This window comes from Oreochromis aureus, linkage group 8, assembly GCF_013358895.1.
Source record: "Oreochromis aureus strain Israel breed Guangdong linkage group 8, ZZ_aureus, whole genome shotgun sequence".
NCBI classification, from domain to species: domain Eukaryota; kingdom Metazoa; phylum Chordata; class Actinopteri; order Cichliformes; family Cichlidae; genus Oreochromis; species Oreochromis aureus.
The window spans coordinates 15,028,941-15,043,070 of NC_052949.1; the positions used below are offsets into that span (position 1 = coordinate 15,028,941).

General features: G+C 39.8%; 1 protein-coding gene across 1 annotated transcript; it reads right to left on the reverse strand.

Annotated features, from left to right (window-relative positions):
- Positions 1–582: 582 nt before the first annotated feature.
- Positions 583–14,130, reverse strand: LOC116329837 (cystine/glutamate transporter-like). Its single transcript, XM_031751935.2, has 13 exons — positions 14,026–14,130; positions 10,229–10,464; positions 8,867–8,993; positions 8,673–8,788; positions 5,923–6,048; positions 3,692–3,791; positions 3,481–3,525; positions 3,266–3,389; positions 3,076–3,179; positions 2,902–2,998; positions 2,461–2,610; positions 2,170–2,347; positions 583–1,149 (listed from the first exon to the last, which is right to left on the reverse strand). The coding sequence occupies exons 1-13, from the start codon at positions 14,082–14,084 to the stop codon at positions 1,085–1,087; spliced, it is 1,527 nt and encodes a 508-aa protein (XP_031607795.1). The 5' UTR covers positions 14,085–14,130; the 3' UTR covers positions 583–1,084.

Here is a 14,130-nt window from a genome sequence, read left to right on the forward strand (position 1 = left end):
GACTAAGTCGCTGCTTCAATACCCTCATCCAGGTGTCACTCAAACATCCACGCCCGTAGATTTTCAGTGACACACTGGGGAAATAAGCTGTCTTTAAGGGCATTTAAATGCGTGCGCTAAAGTGGACACGAAAGGGAAGTCTGCTTATCCAGAAGCTCATTTTATCTGCTTCTCTGCTGTGCTTCAGTTGGCTATCTTGGGTCGAATAAAAGGCTATTGCCAAAGAGAGGAACCCTGTCAGTCATGTCAGTTGATTATGTTTTTGCCCTAACATAACCGATCCCCAGGTAAACACCAGAAATCCTCCCAATCCAGATAGGGAGAAAGTGCTGTTTACCAAATCTTGGATTGGCATCCTTGACTGCTAATAAGCACTCACATGAAAGTAAGTTCCTGTCGCCTTCCAGCTCTCTCGTTCTCTCCTGCAGCAGAAAAGTGAAGTTCTCTGCCTAAACAATCGAGAATCCCCGTGGGAGAACCGTGACCGGGTGGAAGTATGGGAGGAATGTCAAGCGGAGTAGCAGATCATGCTCCAGAAGATGATTAAAACGCACGACACGCACTCTGGTATTTTAAGACGTGAACATATAGTGTTTATTCAATGCAGACACAGAATATGAATATGTAGGTGAATACAGAAGAGAGAAAAAAGCAAGATTTATTTAAAAAATAAACAAAAAAGGGAGGTTAAAAAGTAAAACATTATGTAAAACAGTAAAACAAAATATTCAGTGACAACAAAAGAAAAACATGAAATAACCAAAAGTTCTTTAAAAAAAAAAAGATCTAAAGGAAATATGACAGGAATAAAACACAGCCTTCGGATAGAACAATGTTTTATGGCTCCTACAGATCTTGCCAGCTTCAGGAGCCCATCAGGAGTCACCTTGAGGAAAAACTACCACTTTCAGTGTTCTAACTAAAATTCCTCAACCAGAGGATTTGCTTTTTGTTTAATTTCTCCCTTTGCTATACCAAAAAATGCTTTAATATAATGCTATTTAACTGCATTGAAAGTTTTTAGAACCTGTTAAGATGCTATCCAGGAAGTATATAAGTAGAAAGCAGGATATCTGGATGGTCTTCAGCATGTCTTGACTTGCTGTTGAGCCACTTCAAGAAGGATCTGCAGCTGCTTGCTGCAATAATCTGGGAATATCGGAGAAACAGTATTACACACCAGTCAAGAAGTCCTCTCTTTCTTAAGATGTATATCTTTCTGTCTTCCTAAAGAATGGTCTGACCCAGCTCAGAGTCTGATGACTTAATAATAACCCAAGGTTCGTGTTTCACATACAGTGCTGTGAAGATGTATTTGTATCACTTCCTGATTTCTTCTATTTATTTTTTTTTATCACACTTACATGTTTCACATGTTTCTTCAAAAAAAAAAAAGTATAATCTTGGACAAAGATAACACCAATCAATCCAAAATGCAGTCTTTAAATGATCATTTTGTTTATTACGGCAACAATGTTATCCAAACCTTCCTCGTGTGAAAAAGTAGTTGCCCTTTAAACCTAATAACTGGTTGTACCACCCTTAGGAGCAAGAACTGCAATCAAGACTTTGCGATAACTGACAATGAGTGTTTTACATCGCTGTGGAGGAATTTTGGCCCATTCGTCTTTGTTGAATAACATTTTTCCCTTAATAAATCAAATCTTTAATAAAAACTGGAAAACTTTGTGGTTCCCATATTATCCACATTGTGGTCACCGTATTTTCAAAATAAAATAAATAAATAATTAAACTATTGTTCTATTATTATTGCTTACACCTCTTATATTGAACTTAAGGGTCTTTGTAAGATAGTGATAGGAGTATAGAAGTTTCAGCACTACTATAAATAAAAGTGTCCATGATCTGCAAGGAGCTGATTTCAGTCGTTAACTTCCTCATTCATAGGGATGTTTTGTAACAAAATGAGTATGCATATTGCATGATTTCACTTCCAGCTGATGGAAAACTACCTAGATTTCACACGCAAATTTGTGCTAGACTTCCCCATCATAATAATCTGGATAATACATTTTAAGGCAAGACTGCAGTGACGCAGTGTTTTCACAACAACCACATGTTTCTGTGAGAGACTCAGACATGATGCTTTGAATCTGTAACAGTATGGATGGACTAGGACTTAAAATGCTTTGCAGTTATGGGACTTACTGAAGATGCGCCTCCATGTGGGGGGCAAGCAAAAGTGGTAGACTGTCATGTAGTAAACTGGAACCCCAGACAATGTAAGGAGACAACTACATCCTGTGTTCCAAGGGTCCGAGTAAAGAGAGAGACTCACAATGAAGAAAGACACCACTGTGAAGGTGACTGGGATGACCAACAGCACCTTAATATTAATAACCACAATACAGCAAATAAATAAACAAACAAACCAATAAATTGTTCAGTTTAACATGTAGTAAGACAAAAAGACTTTGCAATTCAGTACAATATGCTAACCTTAAAAGGTCTAGGGTGGAGGGGGAAGCGATATCGATGGATGAGCATCCCCAAGGTTGCCAAGGCAATGAAGAACCAATCAGAAAAGGAGGTAAGGCTAATGAGCTGGGAAATATCTCCACTGATTAACATGATCACCATCAGTGGGTACTGGAGACACACAGAAAACAGTGTAACTCTTATGTCACTGTTACACACACAGTGATTAAATACACAGAATCAAGAATCATGTCATATCTTTTTAAGGTGAATTAAATATACAGTTTAAATATATTTAATAAAATATTCACGATAAAATATTAGGACTTATTCTTGGTTGAAATGAAAGATTCTACTTTGAGAGTTTTTTACCAACACTTTGTCTTCTGTACTTTATTTTCAAAGCGTTTTACTATTTATTTATGCAGATGACTGGTTTATAATGTGTGGACAGCCCTTTACCATTAACAGCAAAGCAGGTAAAGGTGTGTGTCTGCGGATATGGATTGTGGAAAAGATCTGTGGCCAGTAGCCCTCTCTGGCTCCAACGAAAAGCATCCTGCAAAACAGAGCACTCACATGAATTCAAAGCCACAGAAAAGATGGCAGTAATCATGTTTTACGAGGTCAGAATACCTTGGTGACACAAAGATGCCACCATTAAGTGTTGCGAGGCAAGATAAGGCCACGAGTATTGGAATTACAGAATCCAATCCCCGAAGAGCACAGGTGGCGAATGTCTGGGGGACAGAAAGCTCATCAGACAAACTCTGTACACGCATCGCTCTGATTTTTCTTTTTTAATACAGTACAGAATGTGATGTACCGCAGCCACAGCATCAGACAGCAGCAGCTCAGTGGGAGCCAACATAGCGTAGTAGGCCACATTAACAAGCACATATAAGACTGTCGCGGTCACCATAGACAAGATTATTGCCAGTGGGATGTTTCTGTTAAAACAGGATACAGACAGAGTGATATAAGAGCTGCAGCCAAATTGGTCTGAGAAAAAAAAATGAAGAGATGTCACATGCAATCTACCTGTTTGGATTTTTGACCTCTTCTGTGACAAAGTTCAAATAAAACCTAAAGAAAAATAAGGAAAGACACAGGCATCTGATGTTTGTAACAGTATGATTTAATGGACTGTACAAATCTACGCAAAATAGTTTTGTATAAATTATGGTAAAAAAAAACATGCTAAAATCATTTGTATTTGTAGCAGTTCTCCTGATATAATATGTTTGCTTACCATCCACTGTAGGCATATAGGGCATTATAGATGGCGAGTGGCAGCCTGTCTAATGTTAATGATTCAAACTCAAAACCATTCTGGAAGTTTTCAGTCTTTCCTGCAAAAAGGATGATACAGAAAGAGATAGTGACAACAAACTGAATGCATTATTATTATCATTATTATTATTATTATTATTATTATTATTATTATTATTATTGTTATTATTATTGTTATCTTTAAGAAGGGAGACCGGAGGGTGTGTTCCAACTACAGGGGGATCACACTCCTCAGCCTCCCTGGGAAAGTCTATGCCAGGGTGCTGGAAAGGAGAGTTCGTCCGCTAGTCAAACCTCGGATACAGGAGGAACAATGCGGTTTTCGTCCTGGTCGCGGAACACTGGACCAGCTCTTTATCCTCTCAAGGATACTCGAGGGTGCATGGGAGTTTGCCCAACCAGTCTACATGTGTTTTGTGGACTTGGAGAAGGCATTCGACCGTGTCCCTCGGGGTGTCCTGTGGGAGGTGTTGCGGGAGTATGGGGTTTCTGGCCCATTGCTACGGGCCATTCGATCCCTATACAACCGTTGCAAGAGTTTGGTTCGCATTGCCGCAATAAGTCGGACTCGCTTCCCGGTGGGTGATGGGCTCCGCCAGGGCTGCCCTTTGTCACCGGTTCTGTTCATAATTTTATGGACAGGATTTCTAGGTGCAGCCAAGTGGCGGAGGGCTTTCGCTCGGTGGCCTCAGAATCTCATCTCTGCTTTTTATGGATGATGTGGTTCTGTTGGCTTCATCAGGTGAAGGCCTCCAGCTCGCACTGGAACGGTTCGCAGCCGAGTGTGAAGCAGCGGGAATGAGGATCAGCACCTCCAAATCTGAGGCCATGGTTCTCAGCCGGAAAAGGTGGAGTGCCCACTCCGGGTCGGGGATGAGTTCCTGCCCCAAGTGGAGGAGTTCAAGTATCTCGGGGTCTTGTTCGCGAGTGATGGGAGAAGGGAGCCGGAGATCGACAGACGGATTGGTGCTGTGGCTGCAGTGATGCGGACGCTGCACCGGTCCGTCGTGGTGAAGAGGGAGCTGAGTGTAAACGCAAGCTCTCAATTTACCGATCGATCTCGTCCCTACCCTCACCTATGGCCACGAGCTGTGGGTAGTGACCGAAAGAACGAGATCGCGGATACAAGCGGCAGAAACGAGCTTCCTCCGAAGGGTGGCTGGCCTCTCCCTTAGAGATAGGGTGAGAAGTTCGGCCATCCGGGAGGGGCTCAGAGTAGAGCCGCTGCTCCTCCACATCGAAAGGAGCCAGTTGAGGTGGTTCGGGCATCTGACAAGGATGCCTCCTGGGCGCCTCCTGGGTGAGGTGTTCGGGCATGTCCCACCGGGAGGAGGCCCCGGGCAGACCCAGGACACGCTGGAGAGATTATATTTCTCGGCTGGCCTGGGAACGCATTGGTGTTCCCCGGATAAGCTGGAGGAGGTGGCTGGGGAGAGGGAGGTCTGGGCTTCTCTGCTTAGGCTGCTGCCCCCGCGACCCGGCCTCGGATAAAGCGGATGAAGATGGATGGATGGATGGATGGATATTATTGTTATTATTATTATTATCATTATTATTATCATTATTAGTGGTAGTAGTAGTAGTACAAAATCAATTCTGCAAAATTTGGGTTGCTGTGTAAAAATGTACAAAAAACAATGCAAGAATTTACAAATCTTATATTTTAACTCATATTTTGTGCACAACTGAACATGGAAAATATATTGAATGATCAAACTGAGAAAATCCCAATCTAAGAAAAGTATTGGCTTGTTTTGAATTGAACAAAAATTTGGGCCAAGGCCATGTTTTACCACTGTGCAAGAATGTTACATTATTCTGAAGTTTTTTGCAGATTAGTGAACCTCTGCACATTTCTACTTCTGAGAAACTCTGGCTCTCTAAAATGCTCTTCTTATATCCAGTCATGTTACTCATTTGTTGCTAGTTAACCTAATTAGTTCCTGAAGCTGGTTCTTTTTAGTACTTCTTACTTTTTTCAGTTTTTTGTTGCCCAACATTTTTGAAAAATTTCACCACAGTCTAATTTGATTTGCAAATTATTGCATTCTGTTGTTATTTATATTTTATACAGCTTCCCTACTTTTTTTTAGAAGTTGCCTTGTTGTGTTGTATATTAACTTTCCAAATATGATAAAGTATTTTTTTATTTTCTTTTTTGGGTGGATCTTTACAGTTACGTGTTCCCACCTTTGACCAAAGCAATGACACCGGGGATGATGATGAGGACCAGAGCAAACATCTTAATGAAAGTCAAAGAGACCTGGATGTGAGATGCCATGCGCACACTCCAGCAGTTGACTGCCACAAGAAATGCTACAGAGACACAAAGATAAACAACTGGCAAAATAAACTACTGTGGTTTTGTATAATACAAACATGAAAAAAAAAAAATACAGACAAATACAGGACTGTGCAAAGTTGTTGAGTCATTCTTCATCTCTTTATATTTTGCTAGGAAAATGGGAAATAGATGAATGAATAAAATGTCTGTAAGCACGCATGGAAATATGTCTTCTGTTTGGAAGTATACAGGCAAAACAATTTTGTACAAAATTGCAGAAACCTGTTTTTATAATTCAAATGAGCTTTAAAGATTTAGTACTCTGACCTTTATTCTTGAACTCCCTACTTCTCCAGGCTTCTTGAAGGACATTCAAAGATCTTCTTTACATGTTGGCTGTCTCCTTTTCTTTCCTCTGTCAAGCTGATTTTTGTCAAGTTCAGATCTGAGCTCTGATCTGAGTCCATGACTGATAGTTTTCCATTGTGTGCTTTTCTATTCACATATACTTTTACTGCATTGGCAGTGTATTTGAGATCATTTCAAGCTGAAAAATGAAAATATTCCCAGTCAGATACTTTCCAGCTGATATTGAAAGGATTATAAAAGTCAGGCGCTACTTTTGTGTGTTCAGAATTCCAGGAATTTTGACAAGATCCCCAAAATCACAGCATGAAATCAAGCCCCAAACCATGACAGCGCCTCCACTGTGTTTTACAGCTGGTTTAGACACTCACTGTTGAACCTCAATGATTTGAACAAAACAATATTCCATGAAACCAGACTTTCAGCTAGTTGTAATTAGAGATGGACCGATCCGATATTACGTATCGGTATCAGTCCGATACTGACCTAAATTACTGGATCGGATATCGGCGAAAAATAAAAAATGTACTCCGATCCATTAAATATCAAAAAAAGCATCTCACAAAACTTGCAACACGGCGTAACTCGGCTCATAACCGTAGCACGTTGCAGCAGTATGCCTCACGTGATAGAGCGGCTGTGTGTATTTGTAGCCTCGCTACCAAACCAGCATTTCATCTCCGAGGAAGTTATCCCAGAGAGAAGTAAAGCAAGTGTGTAAGTTCATCTCTGAATGTTTGTAAAGCGTTCCCACGTTAAGCTTAACAACCGATATATGGAGCGACTGCCTCTCTCTCCCTCTCCTGCCGCTACTTCAATCGTGAAACTGCTTAATGATCAGCTGATCGGCTTTTCTGTTGCGAGTCCGTCTCTCTTCTTTGTTTTTGGCCCACTTCGCGCCAGAAAGAGGAAACCAGCGGCTGAACAACAGCAGCACGTTTAAGCTTGATAAGCTGTTGTTAGAATTTATTTAATATTACTTTCTACACCAGGATCCTTTTCTACGCAGCTGACGGCTGGTAATTGTGCAGGGGCGGATCTAGCAAAGTGCAGCCAGGGGGGCCGATAGGGCATGAACAGGGAAAAGGGGGCACAAAGACATACTTTTCTTTCTTATTCTCATTTAAAATATGTAGCTTTTAATAAATAATTATCTGAATCTTACACCCAAAGTTTTAATCTGATGTAAAATGTATAGAAGTCCATTACTATATATAGTAACTGTTAAGTCTATATACCCTAGTAAGCTATAGTACTTTTTCCTTTGGGAAAGTACCGTCTGTGAATTCTGCAATTCTGTAGAAGAAAGATTTTGAATCTATTTAATTATTCTTGAAAAATAATTTGTTTCTGTGCATTTTTTTCACCCTGCATCAAATTAAAGTTGATTACATCGATTAAGCATCATGAGGTGGAGGGTGGGGGTGGTTCCCTATTTTTTTTTTTTTTTTTTTGCTGGGAGTTTGCAACCCTATTAGTTAGGTTGCTTAATATTTCTGCTAAGTACTCTTTAAAATACCAGAATAGGGAGGATGGAGTAGGTTTAAGTTAGGTTTTAAGTTAGGTAAGGTTTATTAGATTGATCAGTGTTGCTGAACTATGAAATATTTTGGGTGCAGTGTATTTTTTACACACAGGTATAACAGAATAGCTTTAGTGTTGTTGTTTATTTAAACTTGAGTATGAACTTATACAAAATGCAGCAAGATATTAAAAAAAACAGTTTTATTGATTAAAAAACACAATATCGGATTCATATCGGTATCGGCTGATATCCAAATTTATGATATCGGTATCGGTATCGGACATAAAAAAGTGGTATCGTGCCATCTCTAGTTGTAATATAGTATACTTCAGTGGCTTCGTAACAGACACTCTTCCACTTAGACCATTTCTAATAAAGCTTCTGTGAATTTTAGATGGATTACCTGAAGGCCTAGATCCATACCTCAGTCTTTGCCGGACTTTTCCTATAACTTAAGGACATGTTCATTGGATTTTGTTCATCTGCTCCTGATTTTTTTAACCACTTTTCCCATTTCCTCAACATTTTTAAGGAAACACTGCACACCATGCTGAGAAGCTTTTGGCTAATAACACTTTAGGAATCACTTTGTTAGTGCAAAAATACAATTTCTTGCCCTGTTATCTTTTCTGTGTTTCATAGAGTCAACTAAAGAAATTAGGTAAAAATTATTACAAGACAGTCTGGCTATTTGGAAGCAAAACATAAAGAAATCAAGGTAGACTCAAGACTTTCGCACAATGCTGAGAACTGAAAACCACTCACTCACGCCAAGGATGCTCACAAGTTTGATTAGCATTGGCGGAACAGCACATGGTGCAAAGAATGGCTCCACCGCATAACGACCGAAGGCCAAGGACACAAGGGAAGTCGCAGCTGGTCTGGAGATTAAAAATATTTTCAGTGATTAAGCGCTGACTCTATTTTATAACTCTAGGACCTCACGAAAAACAACTTACCTGATGAATAAGAACTCAACCCAGAGTCGGAGGAAAGCAGGAAGGGGTCCTAATGTCTCCAACAGATACGTGAAGTGACACCCTGATTTTGTAAAAGTGGTGCCTAGTTCAGCATAGCACATTGCCCCTGGAAGAACAGAAAATAAGCACATGAAATGTTTCCAAACCACCAATACAGCATTTGATCATAAGAGTTTTGATTGTGATTTGACAATCAAAGGCCTTTCTGACAAAACCTCAAAAGAATTTGATCATCATCTTGGGCTCAAATCAGATTTTGTGGTTATTAGACAAATGTATACATGGAGGAACCCTATTACATTTAATATTTACATATGTTATTAAATATTTACATTTAAATAAATAAAGATTTTTATATATTCAGATATATAAAATGGGGCTGCACGGTGGTTAGTACTGTTGTCTCACAGCAAGAAGGTCCTGAGTTCAATTCCACCATCAGGCCAGGGTCTTTCTGTGTGGAGTTTGCATGTTCTCCCTGTATTTGTGTGGGTTCTCCATAGGTACTCCGGCTTCCTCCCACACTCCAAAGACATGCAGCTAGTGGGGTTAGGTTAACTAGTAAATCTAAATTGCCCATAGGTGTGAATAATAATGGACTGCATTTTATATAGCACTTTTTGAGACCCTGAAAGCGCTTTACAATTCCACTATTCATTCACTCTCACATTTACACACTGGTGGAGGCAAGCTACAGTTGTAGCCACAGCTGCCCTGGGGCAGACTGACAGAAGCGAGGCTGCGCCATCGGCCCCTCTGGCCAACACCAGTAGGAGGTAGGTGAAGTGTCTTGCCCAAGGACACAAGACAGGACCAAGACAGACAGAGCAGAGGATCGAACCGGCAACCTTCTGGTTACAAGATGAGCTTCCCAACCCCCTGAAACACAGTTGCCCCCGATAGTTGTCTGTCTCTATGTGTTAGCGCTATGACAGACTGGCGACCTGTCCGATGGATGGATAGATATATAAATAATTAATAAATAATAATTAATTAATAATATTTATTAATAAATAAACTTTTATAATGACTAAGTATTCCGCAGACCTCTAAATTATTAATTCACTCACGTGAAGGTAAGTGAGTCCTCAAAGACTCTTACTTAATATGACCAGCTTAAGAGATTTATTTTTACATCTGCATTTATTGATAAACTTTGATGAACTTTGATAACCAAGCTTGCAACATGATGCTTCAAAATGTGTCGTTCACAAAACAATGAATGTTGACATCTTTAATTTACAGTTTATGGAATTTTAAGCTTGAGACATAAATACAGTTTTTAAAAGACAAGAGTTTTTGACCATGAATACAGAAACAGAATACACTTCCAGATCTTACCAAACAAGGAAAGGACCCCACACAGTCCCCACACTAGAAGTGACAGCCCCACGCTGCCACTGTTTATTAGGACTCCCTTCGGTGCAATGAAGATCCCACTGCCCACCACTGTTCCCATGATGAAAGATACAGCAGGCAGCAGCCCAATCTCCCTCCGAAGGTGCACCAGCTCCTCATCCGTCTTCTTCTTGTTATCGTCCTCTTTATTCACCTGTGTCTGTCCCATTTGTCCGTGGCTGCAGGTCACAAAGTAAATGAGCTTGAAGCTATAACAGAAAGAAGCATAGCCTCGACCTACACGTTTTTCTTTGTTCACTTGCTCTTACTCCATTGTCCAGCCTGACTAGTGAACAAAGCCAGTACTCTTCCAAACTTCAGCCATTAAATATAACAGCTTTAAGCCTTGACGCTTTTGTGTCGAGCTTGTCAGAGTCCTTTTAGACTCAAAGAGAAAAGAGTTGGGATGTTGCAGAAACAGCTGCGTAGACTGCACATAGCTACTTTTAACAAGGTTCACACAAGCTGTCATTTCCTCTGGTACCCTCTGAAGCTCAGTTTCACACGGTTTATGTGTTCTCATTTGTCTATACCTCCTACAGAATGTTCATTTATCACTGCTTCCCTTCCTGTAAAAGTCACAACACGTCACTGATATTTACAAATGTGTGAATATGAGTTATGAAAAGAATTCAGCTACACATTGTCTCATGTTTCTTTGTCAAGTTAAATAAACCATTTTGAAGCTTGTTTGACCAGTATGGGAGTAAAATGTTTACAATGTGAAGTTGTATTAGTGTAAACCTAAGCAATGTGGTTTATATCATCTCTGCAGACTGCAGTTTTAAATATTAACATTATAAACTATCCACTTGAAAGGCTGCTAAAGCACTCTAATGCATTGTAAAACTATGTGTCTGATCATATTAAGGGCTACATTAAGAATTTATTACCTTTGTGATTAAAGTGTAGTCAACATAATATATTGTAAATGTTAAAGCCTACATGTCGGACACCTTGTCCCAACCATGATAAATGACACACTGTATATATAAAAGAACAAGCTATTGTGATTGAAGGACAAAACAAGATACAAAATAACAGAGAGATCAGTTGTAAAGATTGTAGATTTTACTGACATGAATCAGCACAGACAGTCTTGCAATTTCAAAACCAGGAGCAACCACTACAAACATATGATCTCTCTCCCCCAAGCATTAAGAACTGTGGACTCAGTAGCTGTTTTTAAAAAACAACTCAAAACGTACCTTTTTAAAACTGCTTTTGGTTAATTATTTGCCTGTTTTATTTTCTCTTTTTAAATCTTTTTATGACTTTTAATCTTATGTGCAGCACTTTGTGATTCTGTCTTGAAAGGTGCTATATAAATAAAAATTAATTAATTTATTTATTTATTTATGATCATCAGTGGTTTAAGTCTAGATGGAAAACAAGCAGTTTATCTGATGGTGTTTTAACACTGGTAATGTCAAGGCAGGATATGATTAAGCTTCTAGAGGCCCATATCTTGATATCTATATGCCCATAATTCCTTTTCCAAATGAAAATGATTGAGTGCACAGAAAACAAATTCATTAATTAATTAAGAAAAATAGCTAAAGTGTTTTAACAGCTTAACTGGGACAGATGAGATGCTTCCATGCCACTATGTGTTAGTAGATAGGAATGGTAATAACTAGACTTTCTACATGCGTGTGAAAAAGAAAGTCCACATTTACTGTTCCCATAGGAATGAAGAGGGTAAAGAACAACCAGGTGCTACAAATCCCCTTGTTTAACTGATCACCAGTAAGTGTGACCACCTCTTGGAAGTAGAGGTTTTGGCAGTTTGCAGGTCTAAAGCATTCAGGTGTGTGTTAACAAGACGATGCAAACATCCCAAGAGTGGACGTCCAAGTAAATGCAACTCAAGATCAGGCTGTGTAGTGTGCCAGGAAAAAGCCTCTTTGTGCTATAAAGAGTCGTAGTCAAGACCGCCTAAACCGAGACCAAGACAATACCAAGACCAGAGGGTATCGAGACCAAGACAAGACCAAGACCAAGACAGACCGAGTCAAGACCAAGACAAAGTCAAGATGAGACCAAGACCGAGACAAAAAACGTCTTTAAACTGCAGCCAGATGCTGCTTCGTTTACGGGTGTCAGGCATATTTATGTGTTTTTACGATGCACTCGCACAGCCCTCCTCACCGCTGTCTACTGTCTCACTCACTTACTGAGAGGACAGACGCACGCTCCACTTGACTGTCGCGTCTCTCACCCTCTCTGTTTTTTACATAATGATATTAACCTATATCCTCGCATGTGATTGGCCACAATATGGAGGGATTGGAGCATAGCTGAGCCACTGTGTGAGAGCTGAGCAGCGAAAAGGAATTAAGTGAGGAGCCGGCTCTCGCTCAATGGGAGTCGACTCTTCTGATTCACTACAAAGCACTCTCTAAGCACGGCTCTTAGAGCCGATGCTTTTGCGCATGACACATTATCGAACGTTACTTTGTGTCATGGATACTGTTGACTCCAAATCTCCCGACCACTATGTCGATCTGAGACAGCAAGATCGAGACAGCGAGACCAAGACAAGGCCGAGGGATCCGAGACCAAGACAGGACCAAGACCAAAGTCCGTCGAGACCAAGACAAGACCAAGTCCACATAAAAGTGGTCTCGAGACCTCCAATTCTACCAGAGGACTTGGGCACCTTGCAGTCATTGAGTTGACCATGAATTCCTCTAGAACACCAAAGTATTCTAGAGTCAAAGTGAGTCCATCTGTCCAACAGCTACATCTTGATTGAAATTGGGTTAGTGGAACAGCAATCTCAAGGACATGAGCAAGTCTACAACAGAATAGCTGAAAAAGAAAAGAATAGAGCTGCAACACTCCAAAGACAGCTGCGGGTTAATGAATGCCTCCAAATCTCAAAGAACTGAAGCCCAGTGATGTAAGGAAGAGTGGGTCGAAATTCCTCCACAATGTAAGTGACTGATAAACTTAGAGAAAAAAATGATTACTTCAAATTATTGCTGCTAAAGATGGTTGAACTGAATCATCGGGTGTAGGCTACTCAATTTTTCACAGGATTTCACACAGGCCTGTAAAAACTTCCTTTTTCACGGGACTGTATGTGCTGTTCACACTGTTTATGGATCACATAAAAAACAAAACACTAAGACGAGTGAACATGAATAAGGAGTATGTATTTGCATCTTTGTCCACTTTTTTTGATTCTTACAGACATTTCAACCACTTTTCATTGTCTTCATCATCAAACAAAGACGTCTGTGTCCACAAGGTCATGTGACCTATAGTTTGATCAAACTATTGTTTGCGAGGTAGGATCAACACCCTTTCTTTTTCTTTTCATTAATAAATCAAATTTTTAATTAAGGAAATGCTTTTAATCTCTTTTAGAGAAACATTGTTCTGTTTTTTCTTTTTTCAGATCCTAGGCTTGAAACTATGACTAGCAGATGATGTCAGCCTTTTCTGTGCTTCATCCAGTGGTTAAAGTGGGATTTGGGGAATGAGTCAAACCAGTATAATGCTAGTAAAAAGGTGGAATTTGGAAAGAACATCAGTAGCTTAAATTAAAACTCAAATTAGTCATGATTACTACTTCTAGGAACCGGTCTTATAAGTCAGCAGCCATAGTTAAAGGTATCTGGATGCCTACTTTGATCCATTATATTATTTAAATTTCATTTTAATGGTTAATCTGACATATCTAATAGCATTCATTGTTGTTCACATTTAAGCTTTAAATTTCTGGTCCTTACCTTTGAAGAGACTCTCCCATCTTCCTCTCCTGACCTCTTTCTCTTTTGTCTTCCTCCATCTCTAAGTGTGAACTTATCTCACACTCCCTTTTCTTTTTCTTCCAG